Here is a 25,816-nt window from a genome sequence, read left to right as displayed (position 1 = left end):
CCAATTAAAATACTCAGATTGTCTTATCAGTATGGGCCCGGAGATGTTGACGCTAATCATTTGTAGCGTCTTGATTACAAACAGCCACTAAACTTAAACCACCGGTCAACTGGAGTGGGTTGAAAACTCCAGATTCTTTATATTTTCGCTAGTCATATGGTATTGAACAGTATCAGAATATCTTATATTCGTTGCCCTTGATTGGGCTGCAGTCTCACGCATCTTGCAAGGTCGGGGCATCCTAAATTTATATTAGTGGATTGCTTTGCTTTACTTTCTAAAGCTGAGACCTATCGTACTATCTATCGCTCCGAACTCCTCGTCTTGTCTCAAGCTGCCTTCACTTGTCCCCACCTGCGAATATTTTTATCTAGTTTCACCCATCTACATATCGATCATTGTCGGCATGGCATCTAACATAGATCGACCACGGAAACGCACAAAGACCTTTACAGGGTAGTGGACTTGTCGTGCGCGCAAGATCAAATGTGATGAGGCAAAGCCGTCATGTCAGCAATGCTACAACAAGGGTCGCAAGTGTGAAGGATACCATGCTCGTTTGCAATGACTGACGCCTGTCAAAGGCGAGCAGGGACTCCACTGGGAGGATCCTCTTCCAGGACCAACAAGCCAATCTCAGAGACGTCTTCTACCTGCAGGTGCGTTAATACCTTCAATCAGTCTCGATTGGCAATGGATTAAGTTAGTTTGTCATAACAATCTATTGTCCCGCTTATCCTATCCTATCTATTGACTCAGACGCGCTTCTAGAAGCCCCTAAGTCTACGTTGGATTGGGACCGAGTCGATGGTATTTTACGCTATCTCGATACGCTAGAGCTACCGGCCAACTCGCATAACAAAGAGGTTCGCGCTAACATACAGAATTTTGGTGTCTTCAGTCTATGCCAGGGCCCAGTAGACAATAATTTTGATGCGGCGACCCCTTGTATATCGAGAGACTGCGGGTCCGAGGAGTGTGAAATGGCTTTGGATTCTGACTTGAGATTAATGGATCCTGGAGGCCCGTATGAAAACTGTGATGCAGAAGAGGCAGCCTGGAATCTGTGTAACCTTTATGAGCAACAGGTTTCTGTGGATGTCTCAGACCAACAGGTTTTGGTCGATTCAGGAGCCTCATCGTCTCCGTCAATTCATTCACACCATACGGTACAAGTGCAGGGGCTCGACCCCGAGTTACTGGCCTTGCCCAACAATGATGCTGATGACCCTCTTACGAGAACGTATTCAACCTTGGAACCTCTGAAACCCCCTCTGGAGACTCTGGTAGTCCCCTCTCAGGAACGGTACTTGATGTGCCACTACAGAAATCGTGTCGTTAATCTTTTCTGTGTAATTGACAATACCAAAAGTCCTTGGAAGACGATCCATCTACCTCGTGTATTGCAGTCTGCTGGCGAACTGAGCTTTGGGGGCACCACAACCCGAATACGTGCCGCATTGAAAAATTCACTACTTTCTATAAGTGCTTTTTATCTGTCAAATGACCATCGTGCCCATAATCGCAATCAGAAAGCTGGAAACTGGGCCACAGTCGCCTCACGCTATCGCTGTGATGCCATCGGGCTCCTTAAACACGCCGTTGAAATCGATCTCTATGCCGATGAAAGGCCTAGATATAAGGAGTTCCTTGCTACTATGGTATCTATGGTCACGATCAATGTATGCCAATCTTTTTGGCCCCTTTAAATCATGAGCCAATTCTGAAGCATTTGTTAATCGTTTGTGTTTGCTTCCATCAGGTTATGTCGGGCGATACAAGTGCTTGTGGAATTCATTTGGATGGCGCTGAAAAGCTGATCAGCTACATGAGCGCCCGAAAATCAACTTTTTCTCGGAAAGCGCAGTCCCTACATCGGATATATCTTTACCTGCGTGTGATATACGAAAGTACCGCAATAAGAGAATTAGAAAGCAACATTTCCCGCTTTGCCTCATCGTTAGGCTTGCAGAATGCTTATGGTCAGCCGCCCGCTTTTCGTGAGGAGCGGCTTTATATCGAAGAGGATGAAAGTCCGTCGATGATGCAAATGGTGTCCGATGGCGTATCAAGTGAAGCTCAACTGTCAGCCTACGAATGTATCTACGGGATACCGCAGAGTCTTTTGCTTCTCTTGAAGGAGTCCATCGAAGTCATAGATGAGCTCAACTTTTATCGCACCAATGCGGATATGTCCTACGTTCCAGAAAATCTGAGTCGGAAATGTGATGAACTTGAACAAAGAATCATGGACTGGCCGATCGAAGAGAGTCTTCGTCGACACAGAGGGTCTGGAAGCGATACCGCTTCCATCATAATTTATCATCAAACAAGGGCATTCCTCAATGCACTGATAATTTTCTTTTCTCAGAGCGTGACGTATATCAGCCATCGTTATCTTCGTCAGTACGTCCTGGCGATTCTGGATAGCATCGAAGCTATCGAGCAACTCAAAGCAGAGACCAAAATCCTTGCTGCTCCACTATTCTGGCCTGCCTTTATGGGAGCCACGGAGGCGTTCGATCCGCAACATCAGGAACGCTTCCGTCAGTGGTATAGAAATGTGGAAGTGTATGGAATCGAGGTTGTGAGAACTGGCATACAGCTCTTGCACGAAGTCTGGAGATTAGGACCGGCATCTAACCAGATGCCGCCTCGTTGGCGCAGTGTATTAGAAATAAGAAGGGACTGTCTCATGTTGACTTAGCATATTGTACGATTGCGAACCTATGCTGTTACATGAATGTAGTATATATATGTATGTATAAGCGTGTTCGAGACTGGAGCGATCACTTTTTACTTCTTAGTCTAACGAAAATGGTATTATCTAATTCAATTATGATTTCTTTTTGGATTTGTCCTCTCTCGTGGTGAAATCTTACGGTCTTGTGGATACCAATGTCTTGGAGGACCTTCTTTAGGTCGGTTGATTCTTACCTCGCTGACAGTTGCCGTAAGAAAATATCTACCTAGAGCCCGAATTGGAAACATGCTCACTTTGTGTGCCACAAGGTTTTCGTCGTAACAGCATAAAAGGAATTAAGTTGTATTAAACAAAAAAAAGGATTGTTCAAATTCAATTGAGTGAAAGACTTTTATGATAAAGAAATAAGAATGGGAGACCGAGCTCGCTTCATAAACAATATTGCGAGCGCCGTCACTTGGCCTCGCAGCACAGTGATTCCGCGCTCATGGCACGGCTATAGGGGCAGCGCCGGCCGAAGGGGACATATACGGAACTACAGTGATAAAAATTCACAAAACAGGTCAAGTTGGAAACTTTCGACAGTGACCGTAGCTGTGGCAGCTGGGTTGGCGGCGTATGGTGTCTCAAGAGCTGCAAATGGGCGCGCCGCAACCAGCAGCTCACAAAGTATAGGTGCAATTCTCGACGCTGGGCGCTTACCTATAGTCAAATATGCAACCTTGGATGAAATGAATAAGGTAAGCTCAGTAAAATATGCGGCGGGCTGATGAGCTCTGAGGATTTGTCCTTTTTCCTAACGAACTGCCCGCTTTTATATAGGCTATAGCTGAAATTGAAAATCAACTCCGTGATACCGAAGATATAATCTCAACAGACGAGGAAGACCTTAAAGCGCACGGATTCTCCGAATGGTCGTCTGTCAGACTTGACACACTTCCCATCGCCGTCGCATACCCGCGGAACACAGAACAAGTCAGCACAATCGCGCGCATCTGCCACAAATATAGAATCCCAATTATTCCTTACAGCGGTGGCAGCAGCTTGGAGGGCCATACGGCCGCGCCGTTCGGCGGCATCAGCATGGATTTCGTCCATATGGACCAGATCATCAAGATCAATGAGGAGGATATGGATGTCGTAGTGCAGCCTAGCGTTCTGTGGGTCGATTTGAACGATAAGTTGAAGAATATGAACACTGGTTTGTTTTTCCCAATGGATCCAGGTTTGTTATCACTATCCCTCTATCATTTTTTTTGGACGAAGATATGCTTAACACATTCTACTACAGCACCCAGCGCGAAGATTGGAGGAATGATAAGCACAAACTGCTCAGGAACCAACGCAGTACGTTACGGAACTATGCGTGACTGGGTGATCAACCTCACTGTAGTTCTTGCAGATGGTACTATGATCAAGACCCGACAACGGCCACGCAAGTGCAGCGCCGGATACAACTTGAATGGGCTCTTTGTAGGGTCTGAGGGAACACTGGGAATTGTCACCGAGGCTTGTCTCAAGCTTGCAGTTCAGCCTGAGAATTTCTCTGTGGCTGTTGTACCTTTCCGCACGATCCATGACGCTGTCTCAGCAGCAACGCGGGTTATTCGGAAGGGACTCCCTGTTGCAGCTCTTGAATTGATGGATGAGACTCAAATGCGCATTGTGAACGAGGGCGGCATGACTAGACCACGCGTGTGGAAAGAGCAGCCAACTCTGTTCTTGAAGTTTGCCGGGTCAAAAGCCGCAGTGGAAGAAACTATTGAAAGGGTCAAAGAAATTGCGTATGATCACGGGTCGGAAGGGTTCGAGTTTGCGCGCGATGAGCGAGAGCAAGTATACCTGTGGTCAGCCCGCAAAGAATCATTGTATTCTCTGCTGGCTCTTCGCAAAGGCGGAGAAGAAATGTGTATGTTTGTGGATCAGCCTGTCAATCCTTTGAAAAGAACGAAAGAATATCGCTGACCGGCTGAATTTCGTATATCCAGGGAATACTGATGTTGCCGTACCACTGAGCCGTCTGGCGGATATTATCGTTGCCAGCAAAGAAGAGGCAGCCTCTCTGGGAATCAATGCCTGCGTCAAGGGTCACGTCGGTGACGGCAACTTTCACGAGAACATCACATATGACAGCACAAAACCTGGTGAGCGTGAAAAGGCAAAAATCGCGGTAAAGAACATGGTCAAGCGCGCTATCGAGATGGAGGGAACATGCACCGGCGAACATGGGATTGGGTTTGGTAAAAAGGATGCTCTTCAGCTGGAGGTTGGCAGTCAGACGATTGGCTTCATGGTAAGTTCATGTTCAATTGAAGGTGTCCATACTCTTATGTTGACTCCTGCTAATATCATACAGAAAATATTGAAAGGAACATTTGACCCGCATTGGATTATGTGAGCTTTTCCATCCCTTCTCTTTCTTTTTTGAATTCTTAGGTCACTAATCTGGCCTTTGTTACGATAGGAATCCAGGGAAAGTTTTCGACCGGTAGACGAAGTTGCAACTCATTTGTGTTGGCGTTTGATATCGAAGCGTTGATCATTGTGCCACTTTGGTCCCTAGTAAAAAGTAGACAGTACACATGTCTTTGCACCATTTTGCGTGATAACCTGTATTAGGGAAGGTTGTTCTTTAGACTAGATATTAACAATGTACACCAGATACAATAACACAATTCTAATTAATTTGAAGGCCAGAGAACGCCAGAAAGAGTGGAAGACCCGTCATCTGCACATGATTCAGATTTCGAAGAGTATATTTTCACACTATATTGCCATGGATGAAGTTTATGAGAATCGAATAGCTATGGTGATCATGTTTTCAGCTGCTCTGCCAAGTCTCTCTCTTCCTGGAAAGGGGAGATCAGAGATTCGGCATAAATTATTAGATTGCAATTTGACTCATATCAATACCCACAAATTGCAGCATCAGATATTAATCATAGATATCAGAGATATTATGAATGGTATAATCTGTGCCAAGAGTGGTGGCCCACAGTCAAGCTTACCGATGTGGCGAAGCGTCGCTGCTCCGTCGTCCAACAAGTCCGGAAACCCACAGCGTCGGCGTGACTTGCTTCGTCTCATTTTCTCTTTGCCTGTCTAAGCCACCCACCTGCTCTGCTTCCAACCAATCATGGTCCGGTGGGAATTTGATCACTGGGAAAGCACTGTAGTGTACGTCAATCTGTTTCTCCAGTAAAGATGATGTCGATGGTTTTCTCTCATGTAAGTCTGAGTTGATACTTGACATTCATGTTTTATAAACCGGTACATCGATTCCGGTTGCTGGGTCATTTTTGTCCGCAAATACACCTGACAAGTGATTGTCCCGACCTCAAAATATTGCAAGTGGTATTCTGTTGTTGTTCAAGGATCTAATATGTCTTCCACGACAACAGTTTCCACCGTGACCCCTGCTGGGGAGCAATACTTGCCCACCACGGCAAAGTCCCCTGAGGCGCAGGCAGCGCTCGCTACGGGCGGATATGAGTTTCCTGGTATTCCCAAGCTCGATGACCCTTACAAAAAGCGACAATGGCAGCTCGAGCATATGGCAGGTGCTTTCCGGGTTTTCGCTAGAAAGGGCTTCACAGAAGGTACCAGCGGTCATATCAGCGTGCGAGACCCTGTAGATCCATCTACTTTCTGGATCAATCCGTAAGCTTCTGCAAAAGGAAGACCTAAGATTACACAGATTGTCTAACATGCTACTAGTATGGGAAAACATTTTGGCATGCTCAAGGCCAGTGGCATGGTACAGATTGACGAAAATGGGCAGGTTATCGGCGGCAATAAGACGGCTGTCAATGCCGCTGGTTTCATGATTCATAGTGCAATTCACTGGGCACGTCCCGACATCCACGCCGCATGTCATGCGCACTCGCCGGCTGGTAAGGCCTGGTCGACATTCGGACGACCTCTCGACGTTATCAACCAAGATGCCTGCAACTTCTGGGGTACCCAGGCCGTCTACCAAAATTTCGGCGGAGTGGTTTTGGGTGCCGAGGAAGGCGTTCGTATTGCCGATGCTCTGGGTCCGGCTGGTCGTGTGATGGTGTTACAGAACCACGGTCTCTTGACCACCGGCAGTACAGTTGATGAAGCAGCATATTTGTTTACATTAATGGAGCGCTCTTGTGAAGTGCAGATTATGGTCGAGAGCACTGGTCTCCCCCGCTGCGCATCTCCAAATGTGCTGTATCGCTCATAGTAATGCAAATGCCGTCATCGACGCTCAACGGCACCATTGAGAATTACAATAGAGAACCGAGCTGTAGGGGGATATGATTACTGAGCTCTATTAGCTATATTACTTTCGGGATCGTCGCACTAGCCTTCCACTACGACCACACTCGACATTTAATGTTGGTTTCATCAACACCCCACCATTTATCAACCTTCCCTCTCATGTCTCCCAGGACTCGATCGCAAGCCAAAAGCGAGGCCAAGAAGGCCTCTGCGACGCTCACCGGCCTCCCAACTGAGGCTCTGCACCAGATCTTCAGCACATTCTTAAAACATCAGTCAACAGCACCTGACGCGTACTTTCGTGGGACCCAGCAACAAAGCGATGAGCGGTCCTGGCACTCTATACAGTGCCATGCGCTGTTCTCGCTATCCCTAGTCTCTAAGCGCTTGCGCGACATTGCGCAGCCCATCTTGTATAAAGAGTTCGTTCCCGGATATGGCGACTCTTGGAAATCAGCCCTATACACGTGGGATGGCCGACTCACTTCTTTCCTGAGGACCATAGCACGACGCCCAGACCTTGCCACGCTAGTTAAAAGGATCTATATTCACTCGCACCTACTGAAATCCGTCGACGCCAAAGAGAATCAAGATGAGATTAAGCAAGCTGCACGTGCAGTGGGGATCGAGAAGTGGCAGCAGCTGTCAGGTAGCGAGCTTGTTACCATTTTAATCGCCAAACTGCCGAACCTAAAACATTTCAGCCTCCAAACAGTGATGAACCCCGTTGAGGGCCTCAGTTCGTCATACCTACGCGCTTTAGGTATTTCTGTTCTGCCTCTTACGACTATCGACATCAACCTGTATGCAGCAACAAACGAGCCGCGCCATGATCGCCTGTTCAACCTAGAAGTTTGTGCGGGCGCCATTCTCGAACTAGCTACAAATCTAAAGACACTCAATCTTCACATGTGCGGTGGCATCCAGCACCAAGCCCCAATCCCGTCCCTGCCAAACCTCGAAACCCTACGTATCACGCACAGCAGACTCAATGAGACGGACCTCGAAGGCCTCCTTTCTTCCTGCGCTAGTCTACGCACCTTCGCCTTCGAGGCCACGTGTATCTACATAAATGCATTGGATTGCGTCCAAGACTTCGGTCCAAGAGGTCACTTTGAGCTGAAAAATGCCGTGAAATATCTCAGTCGGCACCGTGCAACCCTCAAGTCGCTGCATCTGGATCTCCGAGAGAGGGGGATTGCCTATAGGGATAGCATAGAGAGAGCCATTCCACCATCCTTCAGGCTCAGAGACTTCAAAGCGCTAGAGCATCTATTCCTCAACTCTGAGGGTATATACGGCGGTGGAAAGAAGCACTTGACAGCGGAAGACCAGCTCCTGGTTTGGTTTCTACCCGCCAACATCGTATCGCTACACCTCGAAGGTAATTCCGGGCCACGCTTGGTGAAGGGGCTGCTTGGTCTTGCCGAAGCCGCCTCAGAAGGCCGATTTCCTAGGCTGAAGCAAGTCAGATGTGACGCAGGGCAGATACTTGATGACAATGCAGTGGGATCTATGTTCGCAGCAGCTGGGGTTGACTTTGACGGCGACAGTTTCCCGCCAAGTAATGCTACGCTTCCAATGCGCGTCATGCCGATACGGAGACCTTCTTACTCTCCAGAACCATTGCCGTTACCTGAGGATGATGACCCTGATCTCTGGTGATTGGCGTTTCGTGAAATCGCAGAGACACGGGGACAACCATGGCCCAAATCTTAAAAGCGAAAGGCTTCATCCTCTGCCTCTCCCAATGGGTCACGGAAATTGAGAAGGATTGAGAAAGAGGGACAAAGGAACAGCCATGTCTTAGAAAATGATAGGGAAGTTTGGCAAAAAAAATATACATTTCTACTAGTGAAGCATACTGTGATAGAATTACTGGAGGGGAATATGAGACCAATGCAACAAATGACATGACACGTTATAGTCTCTGGGAATAGGAGGGGGAGGAGTTAACCTCCCTCCCTCCCAAGTGCTATGTCCTCCTACAAGATGCCGAAGTTGCCGTATCTGAGTTTGTCAAGTTACATTGCTGACTCAATGCCCGGTCGCCTTGGCAACTGGTAGATATATTATTTATATACCAGATTAATTACCCTTAATAGGGTGGCATCCTTAATGGTGCACTGGATTCAAGTCTCTGAACTCGCCCCTCAAGCTCTCAATACCTTCCCGCCGAACGTCTTCAACTAAATGTACCACTTCCGGCGCGATGATTTCTTCATCAAATCCAAAATACTTGTATGCCGCTGCTCCAGGGAGTGAATGTCCAAAAGAAGCCATCGAGAAACCTGCATCCGCATATCTTTCCCAACCATTTACAGCATAGGCTTCAATAACGACTCTTGGTGCCTTTGATCGATATTGGAGCACCTCCCGTTTATACTCAATGCTCTGCTGTTCGAAAAGACGCTGGCAGGGGAAACTAACCACACGAGCCTTGATGTTAAAACGCCGTTGAAGAAGTTGCCGTGTTCGCATAGCAAATACCATCTCTGCACCGATACCAATCAGGGTCACATCGGCATCTTCTTCTTCGACAAACACGTATGCACCTCGCTGCACTCCATCACGAGAGGAGTGCTGCGGGTATTGCTCTAGGTTTTGACGAGACAAAGAGATGATGCTTGGAGTGGAAGTTGCTTGAAGCGCGGTAATAAAGGCTCCGGCTGTTTCTTCACTATCGCATGGGCGGATATAGAAAATGTTCGGCATTGCGCGATAGAGAGCTGCTAGCGCAATTGGCTGATGGGTTGGCCCATCTTCTCCTGTCCCAATGGAATCGTGAGTGGCAATGTGAATTTGCTGGAGGCCTTGTAGGGCGCCCATTCGGACACCGGGAGCAGCGTACTGTCTTGTTAGCATTGTATTTTAAAGTTGAAGAAAATGGCACTTACAATGTAAAACATGAAGAAGCTAGAGGTTACTGGGAGGATTGTTCCTTTGTTAAAGGCCGCTAATCCATTTGATATCGAAGCCATGGCATGCTCCCTGATTCCCCAGTGGATATAACGGCCAGTGTAATCACCGTTAATACCACACGTTGTTTTCAAATCAGGCTGTAGACATATCAGAAAGTGTTGACTATTTGAGAAGTTATATTTTCAAACTCACATTTTGGAAGTCGATCTTTCCTTTCCATGCCATGTTCACCGAGGGCGTCAGATCCGCCGTTCCCACCATGAGGTTCTGTACCTGCGAGGCCAAAGGATTGCAGCAAAGCCCGGCAGACTTTCTTGACGGCGTTGGCGAGGTTGGGAAATCTTCTTTGGAAGGTATCAACCGCGACCAATCTTCTACCGTCAACTTTCCTTCCACCCTGCGCTTAAATTCACCATGTAATTCTGGATACTCCTTAGAGTAGCCCTCCAAGAGCTGTTGCCAGTTGACTTCCAATGCTTTGCCTCTGTTTTCAGCGTCTCTAAAATAACTGTAAACCTCTTCAGAGACGACAAAATGCTCTTCGGGATTCATGCCGAAGATACGCTTAATGTTTGTCACGTCATCTGCTCCAAACGCTGCCCCATGTGCTTTGGCATCTCCGGCGGCCTTGCTTCCAACGCCAATAACGGTTCGTACATTGATAAATGTTGGCTTATCTGTACTGGAACGAGCTTTGTTAAAAGCGGCTATAATCCCTTCAACGTCATAGCAGCCGTCTTCAACATCTAGGACATTCCAACCACAGGCGCGCATCTTGGTATTGACATCTTCTGTGTTGCAAATGTCGACACTGCCGTCGCAGGTCACCTGTGTAGCTATTGTGAGCTTTTTTTTGCCTCCAGAGCTCTTCTTGTGCAGATTTTACCTGGTTATTGTCATAGATAACGACCAAGTTGTTTAATTTCCAGTGGCCTGCAAGCTGGATTGCTTCCAGGGAAACACCCTCTTGAAGACAAGCATCGCCAATCATACACCATGTAGTGTTGTCCACAAGAGAAAATCCAGGTCGGTTGTAGACTGTCCCAAGGTGTTTCGTTGCCATGGCCAAACCGACCGCATTTGCAATGCCTTGTCCGAGAGGCCCCGTCGTCACCTCAATACCGTCGTTTTCAATCTCGGGGTGGCCGGGGCAGATGGAATCTGTCCGAGTTGAATGGTATGATTTTAATTGGTCCATTGTCATGGCAGTGTAGCCACTTAGGTGAAGGAAGATGTATTGAAAGAGACAAGTGTGTCCATTTGAGAGAACAAACCGGTCACGGTTGAAGAATTGCGGGTTTGAGGGAGAGTACTTCATAGCATACTTCCAGAGCGATATACCGATAGCAGCCATCCCCATGGCACCTCTACACCTTGTCAGTTTTTTATCCTTTTTTTCGTAGCCGACGATGTTCGTTTGGTTAGTACTTACCCCGGATGGCCGCCTTTGTATTGTTCACACAAATCAGCGACTAGACATCGGATAGTTCGTAACGCGAGGTGGATTTTTTCTCGGTCCTGGCTAGGGACCACGATCTGATGGGACAAGCCATTGGTATTGTGTTCAACTGCAGACATTGTATAGAGTCACAGGTTGAGATGTACCACGGTCCAGGATGTCAAAGACAATGGTAAAGTGCACATGTGTGTTTGTCCGATGGGTTCAATGCAAGCAGAGGTAGCCAAGTCACATTTAAATAACTATCGGTCATACATGGACACAATCCACAGCCGGATCACACCGAAGGTCGGCAGACTTTCTATATCGCTGTTGATCCACAGGTAGCTCTCCACAGCTCGCTGGGTAGCTGGCAGCGGCGGTACGGCAGCCCTGTTCGGGAAATATGGGGTGCATAGCGGCTAAGATTACCGATTTCGGAAATAGGAAAGAAATAGCACCTCGTTACCATTCTCCATATGCAACGCAGCCACTTGTCACACGGCAGAAAAAAAATAGATTTTTGTTCCTGTAGAGTTTTCAATCGGTCTGTCCAATCCAAACGAGAGATTTCCATCGTGTGGCTCCGGTAATCAATGAGACTGATAGTTAGAATGCAGCTTCAGGCAGGTGGAGACCTGACTGGACTGGATCCTCAACCGGTGATTCAGTGTATTTGTAACTAAAAGTTTTTGAGCTACATATGCCAGCTGATAGCTGTTGGTTAGCTCAGAAAAGAATATTCCGGTGTATAAATCTACCTTTTTCCCGAGAAGTCTCCCGTCATCAATCGACAACTACCAGACCAGATTACAACTATTAATTGATCGCAGTCAAACTCAACTTCTGCAATCCGGCTGTCCTCAATCTACTACCATCGCATCCGAGAATCAATCAACATGGCGCCCACAGCTGTTATCGAGACCATGCCATCTTCTCCGACCCCGACTCAGAATCCTAGCCAGACGCAATCGGTCCCTTACCTCTTCGCCCTACATGGCAAGACTATTGCGATTACCGGTGGCGGCCGTGGCCTTGGTATGTCGCTAGCTTTTGCTGTGATTGAGGCTGGCGGGCATGTAGCCTGCCTTGATATATTGCCGGCACCATCGGAGCAAGAATGGGCCAGTCTCCAGAAATTGGCTAATGTATCCAATCTGACGATTTCTTACCACCAATGCGATGTGACTAGCGAGATCGAGACAACCAACAAACTTGAGACTATTGCACAAGAGGCGACTACAAAGGGAGCCCCGTTTTCGGGGATTGTTGCATGTGCGGGTATACAACAACAAGTGCCAGCTCTAGAATACGATGCACAAGACTTTGAGAGGATTCTACGCGTCAATGTCACAGGATCTTTCCTCACAGCCAAGAGAGCCGCGCGCATTTTTGTCGACCAGAAGCAAGGCGGAAGTATTGTGCTCATTGCTAGCATGTCTGGTCAGATCGCAAACAGGGTAGGCTACGCGTACTTTGCCATTATTTTACTAGAAGGTGTTCTGACTCTAGAAAGGGCCTCACATGCACTGCATACAACGCTAGCAAGTCGGCTGTCCATCAAATGTGCCGCTCTGTTGCACAAGAATGGGGAACACATGGAATCCGAGTCAATACCTTGTCTCCAGGCGTGAGTTGATGAAATATACTACTACGTATTTAACTACTTGATGCTAATATAAAAGCAGTATATCAAAACCGACATGACGAACGCTCTTCTCGACGCCAATCCAGAAGTCGAGAAAATCTGGATGGCCGGTGCTTTACTCGGAAGACTTGGTACGCCAGAGGACTTCAAGGCGCCAGCAGTGTTCCTTCTTTCGGAGGGCAGTTCTTTCATGACCGGTGCAGACTTGCGTGTTGATGGGGGCCACTGTGCCTCTGCATGAAGTAATAAACTAGTATAGATCTGGTAAGAGATTAGACATGAATTAATTTTAGACGAAATACGAATACTTGGTTACCATTATTTTGCCGAACTTATGCCAGACCGGCAGTTGGTACAGTTTGTATGATAGCCAATTAATTTCCTAGACCGCAATGGCCAATTTACTAAATAAGGTCCTCCCAAGGAAATAGAAAGATTAAGAGAAAAGTCCAATGCAAGCGTTTCAGGTCCGGGACGAGGCAGATTTCTAACAATGGTGGATCATCTACTTCTGCCAAAAGGGGAATTGCAAGCGCCTGTGGCCGCGATGCGACTCATGCGAGGCACGTCCTTCTCCACATCCGACCACAGATTTTCTCTTTGCCTCACAGCGCACCGCTTGCAACTTCTACTCCGGCAAAAGAATTCTTAGTCTGTCCTCCCCACAAAGACATGGGTAAAATTCACCCGTTCCTGGGGTCGCCTCCGCGTGGCAGCCGGAGAATTTGCCGACAGGGAAAGTTTCCCGTACATACATATCGAGAATTGAGATGCCCTCGTCATAGAGCTCAAAATCGGTATATAAGCCGCTGCCCGGCCCGCTTGCTTAAGTAGCTGGCAGTACGTTATCGTTCTATAATTATTGCCTCTCTTGTTGACCCACCCGCCACCATGAGCTTCCTTGTTGGTCGCCGTTTGAACTGGGCCATCACGGCCGTCGCAGGTTCTGGTTTCCTGCTATTTGGGTATGACCAGGGTGTGATGTCCGGCCTTCTCACTGGCACCGCCTTTACAAAGACTTTTCCGGAAATCGACACCACAAGTACCGGCAATGGAAGTTCTTCTTTGCAGGGGACAGTGGTTGCTATCTATGAAATCGGCTGCTTTTTCGGTGCTATTATCTGTATGCTTGTTGGGGAAAGAATCGGTCGACGAATGTGCATCTTGATTGGCAGTGCAGTTCTGAGCGTTGGCGCTGCTCTCCAAGCCACGTCGTATGGCATTCCCCAGATGATCGTCGGGCGAATTGTGGCTGGTATTGGCAATGGCATGAACACGAGTACTATTCGTGAGTAGCATATTCTCATATCTATAAAACTAGCCCTAGACTAACCATCACTCAACCATAGCCGTCTGGCATTCCGAGTTGATGAAGGCAAGTAGTCGAGGAAAAGGTCTTTGCATTGAGCTAGCCATCAACATCTTTGGAGTCGCTCTTTCATACTGGGTCGACTATGGAATGAGCTTCGTAGACAACGATGCCCAATTTCGCTTTCCCATTGCCTTTCAGGTTTTCTTCGCTGTGCTCACTTTCGCTGGTATTCTGGTACTCCCGGAGTCGCCGAGATGGCTTGTCGCCCATGACCGTCACGATGAGGCAAAACAAATACTGTGGTCTATTCAGCCAAATGCCGAAGAAATCGACATCGATGACCCAAAGTTAAACCGGGATATCTCGGAAATAGTATACGCCATTCAGGAAGAACGCGAGGCTGCCTCTGGAGGAAGTTTCAGAACCATGCTCAAGAATGGCGAACAGAAATTCCTGTATCGAACGCTTCTGGGCATTGGCGGACAGTTTATGCAACAAATATCGGGTATAAATCTTATCACATATGTATGGTCTCCTTCAAAACTATGTGTGCCATCTCTAATATAATCTTCTTTAGTACGCACCTGTCATTTTCGAGGAATCTGTTGGCCTTTCACATAACCTGTCTCTTCTTCTTGCCGGATTCAATGGAATTGCTTACTTTCTTTCCTCACTGGTACCTATCTGGGTTATCGACAGACTGGGTCGTCGAAAGCTCATGCTTTTTGCTGCTGCCGGCCAGTGCGCTTGTATGGCTATCCTAGCTGGGACAGTGTCGAATGGGGGCAAATCAGCTGGTATTGTCGCTTCTGTGATGCTCTTCCTCTTCAACTTTTTCTTTGCGGTTGGCCTTCTGGCCATTCCATGGCTCTGTAAGCTATTGAAAATTCCTTAAACCCCCAGCCATAGCTAACGTGAATGTAGTGCCTGCCGAGTACGCCCCCCTGGCAATCCGCACACGTGCTGCAGCTCTTGCTACCGCCTCCAACTGGATCTTCACCTTCCTCGTCGTCGAGATCACCCCCGTGAGCATCAGGAATATTGGCTGGCATACCTACGTCTATTTTGCTGTTTTCAATTTCTGCTTCCTTCCACTAATCTACTTTTACTACCCTGAGACGCGGAACTTGTCGTTGGAAGACATAGATAAGCTGTTTACTGGAGACAAGATTCTGCTTCACTGGAAGCCCAGTATGGACGAAAGTGAGGGACCTGGTCCATTGCCCGCTACAGAGAAGAAATTGTATGGCGAATCGCTACAGGTGGAGTTTGTCAAGCACGAAAGCTAGATTTTAACCTGGAAACATTTCTCAAGGAGTTTTCGAAATTTGATATATTATACATCTTATTATTATTAACTCTCCACGGTTTTCCAAAAAGTCAATTGTTCATAGTATCCCTTTCCGGAAATCTCCCGATGGCCAATAATAAGCGGGAACAAAATGTCGCGGTGCTTGTATTTTCCTTTCTCGGAAATCTCCACAGCCCCACAGGGGTTTGCCTCCACGGTACTTTTCGTTCCACAGATCGATGTGCCTATCACCTACGTACTACCGTAATTATCATATGATCGCATGCCTCGAGTGATCAATTAATTGTTCCCGGATGTATAATGGTTTGAAATAGCATAATCATGCAAGTGGCTACGCAACAACGAGAAGAAGACACTTATCCCAGCTCACCATTACTAGACGAAGGAGACGAAGATAGGAAACGCAAGCGAACCAGAACAGGATGTCTGAACTGCCGCAAAAGGCGACGGAAATGTGATGAGGGCAAGCCTGCGTGTCTGGCTTGCCAGAGAAAAGATGAAACATGCCTATGGGGGATGCGAGTCACCTTCCGGGCTGAAAATACCCAAACGGTGAAGCAGGGACATTTCTCTGTGGATAGACAAGACCGTGCTGATGCTGAGTATCGCACGCCGAAACGATTCAGGATCATGGATGTGACTTCGGAGGTTATACGGGACTATCATCAATTTTCTCCTTCTGGCGAGTTCCTCACTCCAGATGCGACATCGCCCTCGGAGCAGGCCCTGGGGTTTGAAGGAGAAAATGAGGATGCTACGGCGCACCATGTCGTACAGCCACAGCATACCAGCACACGTACTATGCCAGTCAATGGAACGGTATCAAATATTGAAGCTCCCAGAGATCAATCTCGGGAACAATTTTTTGATATGGCCCACTCTAGTCTACCACACACAGAAACGCCAATTTCATTGACACCCACTTCGTCCGTTCCGCTAAATGCACACGAGAGTTCAGAAAATAACCATAGTTGGCTTCGACATATCTTACAGCCTCGGCCAAATGCTTTGGGCGAGGATAGTGTCTCTGATGCGGTTGAACCGCCATTGCCACAATCCTTCCCTGGCTACTGGGACTCTTTCTACTCTTCCCCTGATGTCCGCTATGAGGACGGCATTTTCCTGCCGGGGTCTGAGTACCTAGAGTTACATTCTACTCTGAGAAACCATCTAATTCTAGAAGTTAAGTCATGCGCGCCGACCCGGCGTGGTACTCCCGATTATACTGCAGATCCTTTCAAATCACTGGCCAGAAACGAACAATTTGAAACGCCTATGTCTGCAGAAAGTAGAAACCGCCAGGAAGGACCCAAGGTCGCTAATGAAAATGTACCTTCAGAGCTATCCAAGGAAGATGAATATCTTTTATGGAAGAACTGGCTCGATGAGATCTCTCCATGGTTGGATAAATTTGATAACGAACGCCATTTCCAATACACCCTACCGATAATGGCACGATCGCATGACCATCTTGGATATTCGATGCTAGCGCTGTCCGCACGACAATTAGAGTTGAAACACTCTGAATTGCCGACTGAGCGTAGTCTTTTACTATATCACCAAGCCATCCATCTTCTCTTACCTCAACTTCCTACACGAAGCACTGCCGTCATCGCCTCCTGCGTCGTTCTCTGTGTTTTGGAAATGCTCAGCTGTGCACCGAAAGCATGGCAACGGCATCTAGACGGATGTGCAAGCCTAATGCAAGCTGTTGGTATCAATGGCTTTGTCGGTGGCGTTGAGGAGGCCCTTTTCTGGTGTTTTGCGCGCATGGATGTATGCGGCGGTTTGATTTCTTCCACCAAGACCCTTATTCCTATCAGTCGTTGGGTCCCTGGGGTCGACCTTGATAGTGATATTAGCCTCTTTCAGTCCACGACTGGTTACGACACATACGCCAACCACGCTGTTTATCTCTTGGCGCAGGTGCTCGACCTGGTGGCGCCATTCCAGCTTCTAGGGCGAGCTGCACGCACTCGCAATAGCCTCGGTGACCGAGTATTCGCAGATCGATGGTTGAAGCTATGGCGCTATGCGTGTGACTGGGAGGCTAAGCGGCCAGAAAAGATGAAACCGATCATGAGCATTGCCCTGTCATCCATCAGTCCATTCCCGACTGTCCTCTTCAGCAACCCGGCCGGGGTATCCGGAAACCAACTTTATCATACCGCCGCGATGCTAATGCTGCAAACCAAGCCGACTTCTCTTCGCCTCGACCAGAAGCCGCGCTCGATTCTGTGGCATGCCAGACAGATTTGTGGAATATCCATGAGCAACGACCACCACGGCGCTTGGACCAATAGTATCCAACCGCTGTGGATAGCAGGCCAATGGATGAGCCATCCAAGCGAACACCAGGCCATTGCAGATCTTCTCAAGAAAATCGAAAAGGAGAGCGGCTGGAGAACAACATGGCGTGTGGAAGATCTAAAGGAGTTCTGGGGTGATCTCGCCGAATGATGGTGTCAATGTATATTTAAAAACTAGTCACCTCAAGATAAATCTTTCATTATACATCAGCCTATAGCATCAATTGATGCAATACTATATAAAACTACTGTTTTGCTGATGAAATCCACTCTCGAGTCCATTTTCGAACCCACTCGTCTCTCACTCCATCCACACCCTGCAGCTTCTGACTGGCGTTTGCAGCCTTCGCAGTTGAAAACACGTTTCGACCCTCTGCATTCGATCCTTGACTATTGTCGACGAGCGTCTGATAGAAATCAAGCAGTTTTACTGCGGGAACCTTCTCAACAAAGGACTCTACTTCGCCCTCAGCAAGAGCCTGGTGACTGCCCGCAATCTTCTCCATGTGTTGACGGATTCTGTCCACCCACTCAGAGAGAGGTATAGATTCAAGCTTTGTCCCGGAAAGTTTAAGCAGCTCGTCCGAGACAGTCGGTTTTATGGCCTCCCACGACGTGGGATGAAGGTTTAGAGGGTGGAAGACTTGAACAGACGAGGCATTCCCCCCCTTCAATGCAAGCTCAACCAACACTCCTGCGAGGAGATCAACCGGCACCCAGTCGATATTATCAAGCTCTGGTCCCAAAGACTCTGGCAGAGCACCAATGCGGAGAGAGCTTATGACAAGACTAGGGAACCACTCGGCCTTGTTCCATAGATCCCGATTGCGTACTGCACCGGCGACCTGGCCCACGCGCGCGACGGACGCGCGGAAACCTGGTCTTTTTTGGACCGCGTAATCTAGCAACCTCTCTGCAAAATACTTACTGCCTACATAGCCATTGATCGCAGGCTCGTGGTGAGTTATTATCTCTTCAGGTGTCACCTTGGATTCGTTCTGGAACGAGCCCACCGAGCTGAACGAGGAAACAAAAAACAAGTGTGGCGACAATATTGAAGAAGAGCAAAAGTCGATCAAGTTTACCACGCCTGTGAGTTGAGGCTTGAAGGACGATAGCGAGAGATTAAAGTTAACTGGCCATGCGTTATGAATTATCAGGGTGACGCTTTTGCGAAGTTGGTTATATACTTCCTCGGCCAACCCAAAGGATTCCTCAGCAAGGTTTACGGTGAGAAAACTGACTCGAGAGTTCTCAAGATCAAGGGGAGAAAGTTCCCGAGATTCACGCAGCTCAGCGTGTCTTTTGATGCTATCTTCCTTTCCTTTTCGATTCAAACACCAGATGTGTTTAATCGATTGGTTGGCTAGAAGCTCGTCAAGGACATACGAGCCAATAACACCTGTTGACCCGGTCAGAATGACTGTGTGCTGCGACGGTTTATCAATTAGTCCCTGGTATTCGCTTAGTATGCTGCGAGCTTCTGCACGAGAAGCTGCCTTCTGAGTTTCCTCCAGTTCTCGCTCATTATGAAGAAGCTGCACGATAGCTTTGGCAAGGTCTTCTACTGATGGGTAGCTATAGACCAACGGGACGGAAATGTTCTGGATTTGTAGACCTTGCCTTAACCAGCGAACGAGAGTGATAGCTTGCAGGGAGTCTATGCCCCTGAGGAAAAGGTTATCTGTAGGATCAAGAGCAGACCACTTGGTGATGGCCGTAACACTGTCTGTAATAAATTGTGATATCAAGTTCACATCATCAACCGGACCGGGACCAGTCACCACACTTTCTAGTTGCGCTGTCACTCGATCGGCATCCCTGTACAGGGAATCAAGTTCGTCCTTGTACAATGCCAATGATCCCGCACGTTGAATGGTTCCCTTTCCTGTGCGAACAATTGGTTTATCCGGGTTTGTGAACAAGATGTGAGATTTGGCGATTCTCGCATGCGCGGGGCACTCCTGGTTTGCTTCTTCAATGCTCGGCCAAATCTTTTCAATCAAGGCCGCCCTTTCGCTCGGCGACAGCGGTTTCCCATCCTTGGCAGGTGTTTCGAGAAGCAAAGATGCTTGGAACCGCTGGTTTCCTACTACTATAGCGGCTGTGACCTCGACATTTCGAGACACAATATGATGCTCCATCGAGATAGGATTTGTCTTTTCGCCGTTGAGAAAGACGATGATATCGTCGGCCCGGCCGGACCATTCCCAGAGGTCTTTCTTTTGTGGATGTCGCACGAAGAGATCGCGGGTACTATACTCTGTAAGATCTGAGAAGAGACTAAATACAGGGATATTGGGCTCTGTAGTTTCATTCCGGACGAGGACGAGTAGATGCTCCTGATCACGGTAAGGTCGGAATTCGGGCCCAATGCCTGGGTGGAATTGAATGTACTTCCAATCTAGGGGGTCACGGTCGTCAGCCTGTAGGAGCGGCACCATGCCGAGCTCTGTTGCGCCGTATTGGTTAAAAATCGGGATCCGAGAAGCGACTCTATCACCAAGCACTTTTGGGAGGTCTCCGCCGACATACATGATAGACTGTAGTCGATCAGCGCAAAAGTCGAGCAATTCCGGGCTTTGTCCTAGATCAGCTATTATAGAGGGTGGAATAAATGCAATGTCGACGGTTGTTTTCTTCAACGCTTCGACCATACCGCCTACTGAGGGAATTGATCCGGAGGTGGGTAAAACAATGATGGCGCCCATCACAATGCCCCATAGTAATTGTGTGCCTATACCGCCAGCCTGGAATGTATTAGAAATCGTATATTTTAATGAAAGGAGAGGTACGTGCTCACGTGAAATGATGGAAAGGGCAGAAACATTCTCTTTCCCCGCACACTCTGATCCTGGCTCTTGTGACCGGCTGGCGGATTGGAAGTGAGCATAGTGATATTTTTGGATACATGTCCATGACTCGTAACAATTGGCTTCGGAAATCCTGTCGAACCGGATGTATGGCTGACATTTTTGTTAGCCAAATAATGCTTAACGGTTACACATGGTACTTGAGAGCATACACAGTTAGATGGGGATAAGGCGCCGCCTCGGCTGCAGTCTTTGTGTAGGGAAACGGTGGGTATTCTTTCTCCAATAGCTCGTCCACGCTAGGTACATTAAGCACCTGCATTTCACGAGCCGCTAGGATAGCGTCGACTGGTGGTGGCCGGGGGGTCGGAGAGACAAGTTTGGTGCAATTGAGTGCCTCTAGTAGACTCCGATGAGCCGGAATACTGTTGCGCGGTGATGGAAAATACATCTATCAATCATAATGAGCGAACAACCTTCTATCAACCAAGACATCTTGCTCACGCAGTAACCAGCTTTGATCGCCCCGCCATGCAATGCTGGGTATCGCACGTCATTGGGACCAAAGTATGCGAGCTTCTCATAGCCGTCACCGCTGCCTATTGAGTCGACTATCCATTTAGCAACTCCATTGATCGCATTTGCGAGCTGTCCATATGTGACAGATCGATAGCCATCGTCGTAGGTGAGGACCGCCTTGGGATATTCTGCGAAAACGGCGTCTGGGCTCGTCTCGGCGAGACGGTCAACGATGTTTGGAATGAGCAGGCCGCGGGGGTCAAATCCAGCTCGTGAATCGGCCATAGTCAACTGTCGATACTGATAGATGGAGTCAATAATCAACGGTTTGAGACGAAACGGGTGTATATTCGCAGCATTCGGACAGTCTCCGGCGACGTTCTGTTCAGCAGCAGCCGGATATATGGAAATAGTAAAAGAGCCATGACGTCTGCCCCTCTCATTTTACTGTACAGTCGCATGGCGATCCCGCGATGAGCCGACATAACCGGGTCATTGTCCCCATAGTAGTTAAGGGTGGACTGGACAGGGGTTTTTTTTGGGTTTCTTTGATCGAAAGCGAAATGATCAGACGCGCGGTAATACTCGGTAATGTGTATTGTATATACCGTAACGCCGTATTGTTGTATTTTAACAGGATTGGCTAGACCAAGACCCAAATATGAGATACATCCCAACACGTCTTGGGTCTCGACTGGAGGATCAAGGCCCCACTACCGAGTAGTATTTACTAGTATTACTGATCCGCACCTGGGTTTTTCCAGTGTGGATAGCTACTTACGAGGTGGGAATAATAATAATGATAATATCGAGCAACAAGATGCTATTATTAACGTCAAAAGTATACGATCATACCATGGCCCCAAATCGAATAGAATGCTCTATTGGGCTAGAACATACTGTTTGAATCCTCTAGATGTCGGCTATAATTTACGAGAGTGAAAGAATTGAGGTATTCGGTACTCCTTATTGGGCCTATTCCAATTGACGTCCACACTGATAAAAGAAGCTGATGGGGGCGGGAAAAAGCATCAATATATATATAACGTGGAAGAAGTGGTATCATCAATCGATCAATAATCATACAGATCGTTCACGGCCGTTGAATTAAAATAGAAAAACTCATGTCATATCGTCTCCCCTATCTCGACCCGATGATGCGTGTCTGTGGTATTTACTGATCGCCTGACATCCTTCGACGTAGCTTCCCCAACATACACGTCGTCCACCTCAGAGTCGAGACCATAAAATCCCGACAGTGGTCGCGGCCTGTAATCTTGATGGTCACTATTTGTGAATGTTCGTCGCGCCGACGGCTGCATTTCGACATCGTCGATACTAGTCCCAAAGGGTGTTTTCTTCCATAGATACCGGGCCAGTGGACGACACGCAACAAGGCATGCAGCAATCGAGTATATACTACTTTCAATCATAGTCCATATAACCAGGTTGGTCCCGCTCCACGTCACATCGACAACTGCATCCACAGTGAAGAATTCGGCAAAGCGCAGAATCGAAAAGACAAGACCACTAGCTAGCAGTCAGAGGGGTTGCAATCTACGAGATATGCGATGGAGAGGATAGCCTTACACACTGCCCATACCCAATGTAGTGAAGATTCCCAGCTTAACACTGATGGAGCTGGTCATTTTGAAGATGGCCGGCACTGGTAGAACAAGCATGACCACATCGGTCACGATATTGGCGAAACTTGTCCACCGAAAAAGTGAGTTCGTGTCCACGCAGTTCGCATTTGGAGAATGGTCCCAGAAGGCATGCAAGGGGATGCAGATTAATAATACAGCAATGATGCTAGAGACGCAGTTCAAAACCACAATGCAGGCGATTGCGTAACAAACGAACCGCAGTTGCCGTCGATCGAATATGTGCAGGTAGAGTAAAAGAACGCCCATTTTCGACGACACCACCGCAAGTTGATAGAGGATTGCGACTATTAGGGTCAATTTAGCCCACAAGACTATATCTTCGGGGTTCATCATGAATACCCGGTCCTCATGCAGGCCCAAGCCGGCCGCATCAACGTCGACTAGTCTATTTCATCAGAAAAATTCTCCAGCAGAGATTGGCCGTTAATGTACTTACCCAGAGAACAAGCAATAATCGCGATCGAAAAGAGATAGCCACAAGTAATCCATGCATCGTCCCATCCAAATTTCACACTGCCAATTCGCTTCGAGGTAAATCGCATCGCAATCACAATCGTGTCGAGGGCGATGAATATCGCCGCAACACCGCGCACAGCATCTTGTCGGCTTTCTGCTAGATAGCCTGAGGAATCCTGTGGACTACTAGGTTCCCCCATTGCAGGGTTCCTTGATAATATCCAAGGCCGTGGTAAGGTGAAGATTTTCGTGGGGGAATACTGGCCAGAGACCCTTGGAACGATCTAGCGCTTGTGCCTGGGCGATCATTTGATGGCACATGCACTCAGCTTGCTTCAACTACTAATCGATCGCATTGCACACCAAAGGATTACCACTATGCACACCCAAGCGTGCTGCGGTGCGTCAGCTGTTGCGTGCTGATGCAACTACTACTTTTTCCGATAGGGAGCTGTTGAATCAGTGGGGGTTGACCGAGTCAGACCATGATTATTCGACGAAAACGTTAGACACTGACAAAAAATAGAAAAGTAGAAAGTTAGAAACTGCTCGTGATGTGACACTGGTTGCCAACAAAGTGACCACTTGGCGTCGCGTGCGATTGGTGTCTGTTACCCCATATTTACTAGGCCGTACTGGGTTTTCCATACGAAGTCATGCCCTTGCCGCTTCAAGGGGCCTAGGTTTTTGAGACGGTGTCCAACCATAGGATGTGGCTTACGCCCCCAATGCTGCGCGATCCAGCGTGCGGCGAATCACCTTCACACAGCCGAGTACGGCTTCCTTGGCCCGGGCGGCTGGGATCGCATGGCCCTCATCGTGCAAAAAAACGTTCCGCTTATGTGTATCGCACAGCTCGTAAAGTGGCTCGCTCATTCCAGGCCAATGATCGTCATTCCGCCCCCAAATATGCGTCGTAGCCAATCCGCTGACGAGGGGCTGCCCGTAGGCGTCCGGCTGGATAAACCGGATCGTACCCTTCTCCAACTCGTTGGGATCCGCCGGCGTAATACTTGACAAGAATATGGCGCATTTGAAGGGCAGAGGTTTGTTCGGGTGTTGTTGTATGTGGTTGATTATGAATGTCGATGCGAGACAGCCCCCTTGCGAAAATGCGATAATCCCGTCATATGGGCCTTCGCGATCGAGAAAAGCTGACAAGTCTTCTAACGCCTTTAGGATACTCGGGGCGGAGTTGTTGTGGAAGTAATTGAAGTAGGTATCGTCGGGGGGGAAGAAACCATGAAGCTCTACCAACGTTAATAATAGCAATGGAGCGCACGTAAATAAACCGACCGGGTGCAAGCGGCGAGGGAATGGTCCCTTCAACAAAGTCATACTCGTGTATCTGGCCGAGTTCGTGTCGGATGGCCGCTGTAGGGAGGTTATCAGACGACGATGCGTTTGGGACGACATCCAAGCATTCTTACAGAGCTGTGACTCCATGATCTGTAATCATCAGTGACGATTCTCTTTTTTGGGGGGGGGGGAGTCTATTGTTTCGTGCTTCTTGCACTTTAAATTTCTCCTGTCGCAAAAATCTTGGTGTAACATACTTCGGAGTTTGTGCCCATGCCATGAAGGCATAGGAAGCGCATATTGCCTTGCTGGTCAGTTTGATCACTCAATTGGTCATTTCAGTCTCCTGCGAGTCTCAGGTACCCTGAGTCGTTAATCGTGCGATTGAAGATTAGAAATAAGAGTGGAAGATGCTGTGTAGGCACTGGCGAAACTACTCTTAAAAGTTAACACCGACCTGGCTCCATAGATTACGCTTTCCTTGCGTTGATCACACTTCCGCGTAATTATAATAATCGCTCAACTTCACCACTACTGACTTTAATTACTGGGGTGCTCAAGCCGAAATCGTAACAATTAAAGTTTTCGTATCCGTACAGGTTTCAGTTTATCTTATCATACTTTATTATTACTATCCGCGTGGGGATAGCCATATTACGATGATACCACCGCGTAATTTCCTGTACGAGACCGCGGTGTTGCCGGCTAGGGATCCGAGAGACACGGCCTCAGCCGCGCCACACGCCAGCGTTTAGACTAGTGATACTAGCCACAGGCACCCCAAGACCTACCATATTTTGACCCGATTCTATGCCGTACTACTGATCAGGCCGAATAATTACCGATAACATGCGACAGATCCTTTTTCTCTCCGGGTTTCGAGTCGCTGATCAAGTATATTTTAGGTTTAAGGTCCGGAAAACGTAGCGCCGGGGAGAGCCGTGTTGGTTAGTGAGGGTCCGGGGTCCCTCAACCCTCATTGGCTGATACTTCGCACCAGCAAAATGATCATGTCGTAGCATCGCGCTATGAGCCGCCAGTCTCATATTTCCTGAAGGAGTAGTCCGAAGAGAATCCATGTGCGCTTAGATAGCGAGTGTGCGTTGGTGGAACGGAAGATGGAGACGCGGGTGTCGCTAGAGCTGCTGTCTAGGTTTAGGCAATAG

General features: G+C 48.1%; 11 protein-coding genes across 11 annotated transcripts; 7 read left to right on the top strand and 4 right to left on the bottom strand.

Moving 5' to 3' along the window:
- Window positions 1-516: 516 nt before the first annotated feature.
- TRUGW13939_05094 (uncharacterized protein) lies at window positions 517-2,707 on the top strand (the record flags this gene model as incomplete). Its single annotated transcript, XM_035488259.1, has 5 exons — window positions 517-537; window positions 585-659; window positions 708-1,306; window positions 1,373-1,682; window positions 1,973-2,707. The coding sequence occupies 5 exons, from the start codon at window positions 517-519 to the stop codon at window positions 2,705-2,707; spliced, it is 1,740 nt and encodes a 579-aa protein (XP_035344152.1).
- A 407-nt stretch (window positions 2,708-3,114) lies between these two features.
- Window positions 3,115-5,196, top strand: TRUGW13939_05093 (uncharacterized protein; the record flags this gene model as incomplete). Its single annotated transcript, XM_035488258.1, has 5 exons — window positions 3,115-3,444; window positions 3,527-3,929; window positions 3,996-4,613; window positions 4,693-5,098; window positions 5,169-5,196. 5 exons carry the CDS (start codon window positions 3,115-3,117, stop codon window positions 5,194-5,196), a joined length of 1,785 nt encoding a protein of 594 aa, XP_035344151.1.
- An 890-nt stretch (window positions 5,197-6,086) lies between these two features.
- Window positions 6,087-6,917, top strand: TRUGW13939_05092 (uncharacterized protein; the record flags this gene model as incomplete). Its single annotated transcript, XM_035488257.1, has 2 exons — window positions 6,087-6,364; window positions 6,422-6,917. The coding sequence occupies 2 exons, from the start codon at window positions 6,087-6,089 to the stop codon at window positions 6,915-6,917; spliced, it is 774 nt and encodes a 257-aa protein (XP_035344150.1).
- Window positions 6,918-7,069: 152 nt separating this feature from the next.
- On the top strand, window positions 7,070-8,620 carry TRUGW13939_05091 (uncharacterized protein; the record flags this gene model as incomplete). Its single annotated transcript, XM_035488256.1, has 1 exon — window positions 7,070-8,620. The coding sequence occupies one exon, from the start codon at window positions 7,070-7,072 to the stop codon at window positions 8,618-8,620; it is 1,551 nt and encodes a 516-aa protein (XP_035344149.1).
- A 450-nt stretch (window positions 8,621-9,070) lies between these two features.
- On the bottom strand, window positions 9,071-11,455 carry TRUGW13939_05090 (uncharacterized protein; the record flags this gene model as incomplete). Its single annotated transcript, XM_035488255.1, has 5 exons — window positions 9,071-9,805; window positions 9,853-10,014; window positions 10,070-10,705; window positions 10,764-11,244; window positions 11,310-11,455. The coding sequence occupies 5 exons, from the start codon at window positions 11,453-11,455 to the stop codon at window positions 9,071-9,073; spliced, it is 2,160 nt and encodes a 719-aa protein (XP_035344148.1).
- Window positions 11,456-12,214: 759 nt separating this feature from the next.
- TRUGW13939_05089 (uncharacterized protein) lies at window positions 12,215-13,204 on the top strand (the record flags this gene model as incomplete). The annotated part of the gene is made up of 3 exons (XM_035488254.1): window positions 12,215-12,775; window positions 12,832-12,945; window positions 13,001-13,204. The coding sequence occupies 3 exons, from the start codon at window positions 12,215-12,217 to the stop codon at window positions 13,202-13,204; spliced, it is 879 nt and encodes a 292-aa protein (XP_035344147.1).
- Window positions 13,205-13,854: 650 nt separating this feature from the next.
- TRUGW13939_05088 (uncharacterized protein) lies at window positions 13,855-15,564 on the top strand (the record flags this gene model as incomplete). The annotated part of the gene is made up of 4 exons (XM_035488253.1): window positions 13,855-14,251; window positions 14,313-14,800; window positions 14,853-15,147; window positions 15,200-15,564. 4 exons carry the CDS (start codon window positions 13,855-13,857, stop codon window positions 15,562-15,564), a joined length of 1,545 nt encoding a protein of 514 aa, XP_035344146.1.
- A 344-nt stretch (window positions 15,565-15,908) lies between these two features.
- On the top strand, window positions 15,909-18,047 carry TRUGW13939_05087 (uncharacterized protein; the record flags this gene model as incomplete). Its single annotated transcript, XM_035488252.1, has 1 exon — window positions 15,909-18,047. The coding sequence occupies one exon, from the start codon at window positions 15,909-15,911 to the stop codon at window positions 18,045-18,047; it is 2,139 nt and encodes a 712-aa protein (XP_035344145.1).
- A 94-nt stretch (window positions 18,048-18,141) lies between these two features.
- On the bottom strand, window positions 18,142-21,513 carry TRUGW13939_05086 (uncharacterized protein; the record flags this gene model as incomplete). The annotated part of the gene is made up of 4 exons (XM_035488251.1): window positions 18,142-20,646; window positions 20,700-20,862; window positions 20,922-21,160; window positions 21,214-21,513. 4 exons carry the CDS (start codon window positions 21,511-21,513, stop codon window positions 18,142-18,144), a joined length of 3,207 nt encoding a protein of 1,068 aa, XP_035344144.1.
- Window positions 21,514-22,355: 842 nt separating this feature from the next.
- TRUGW13939_05085 (uncharacterized protein) lies at window positions 22,356-23,551 on the bottom strand (the record flags this gene model as incomplete). The annotated part of the gene is made up of 3 exons (XM_035488250.1): window positions 22,356-22,758; window positions 22,819-23,275; window positions 23,332-23,551. 3 exons carry the CDS (start codon window positions 23,549-23,551, stop codon window positions 22,356-22,358), a joined length of 1,080 nt encoding a protein of 359 aa, XP_035344143.1.
- Window positions 23,552-24,068: 517 nt separating this feature from the next.
- Window positions 24,069-24,949, bottom strand: TRUGW13939_05084 (uncharacterized protein; the record flags this gene model as incomplete). Its single annotated transcript, XM_035488249.1, has 4 exons — window positions 24,069-24,601; window positions 24,648-24,725; window positions 24,782-24,800; window positions 24,908-24,949. The coding sequence occupies 4 exons, from the start codon at window positions 24,947-24,949 to the stop codon at window positions 24,069-24,071; spliced, it is 672 nt and encodes a 223-aa protein (XP_035344142.1).
- Window positions 24,950-25,816: the final 867 nt, after the last annotated feature.

The sequence above is a fragment of the Talaromyces rugulosus genome, chromosome III (assembly GCF_013368755.1).
Source record: "Talaromyces rugulosus chromosome III, complete sequence".
In the NCBI taxonomy this organism is placed as follows: Eukaryota; Fungi; Ascomycota; class Eurotiomycetes; order Eurotiales; family Trichocomaceae; genus Talaromyces; species Talaromyces rugulosus.
This window is presented reverse-complemented; position numbering and strand designations above follow the sequence as displayed.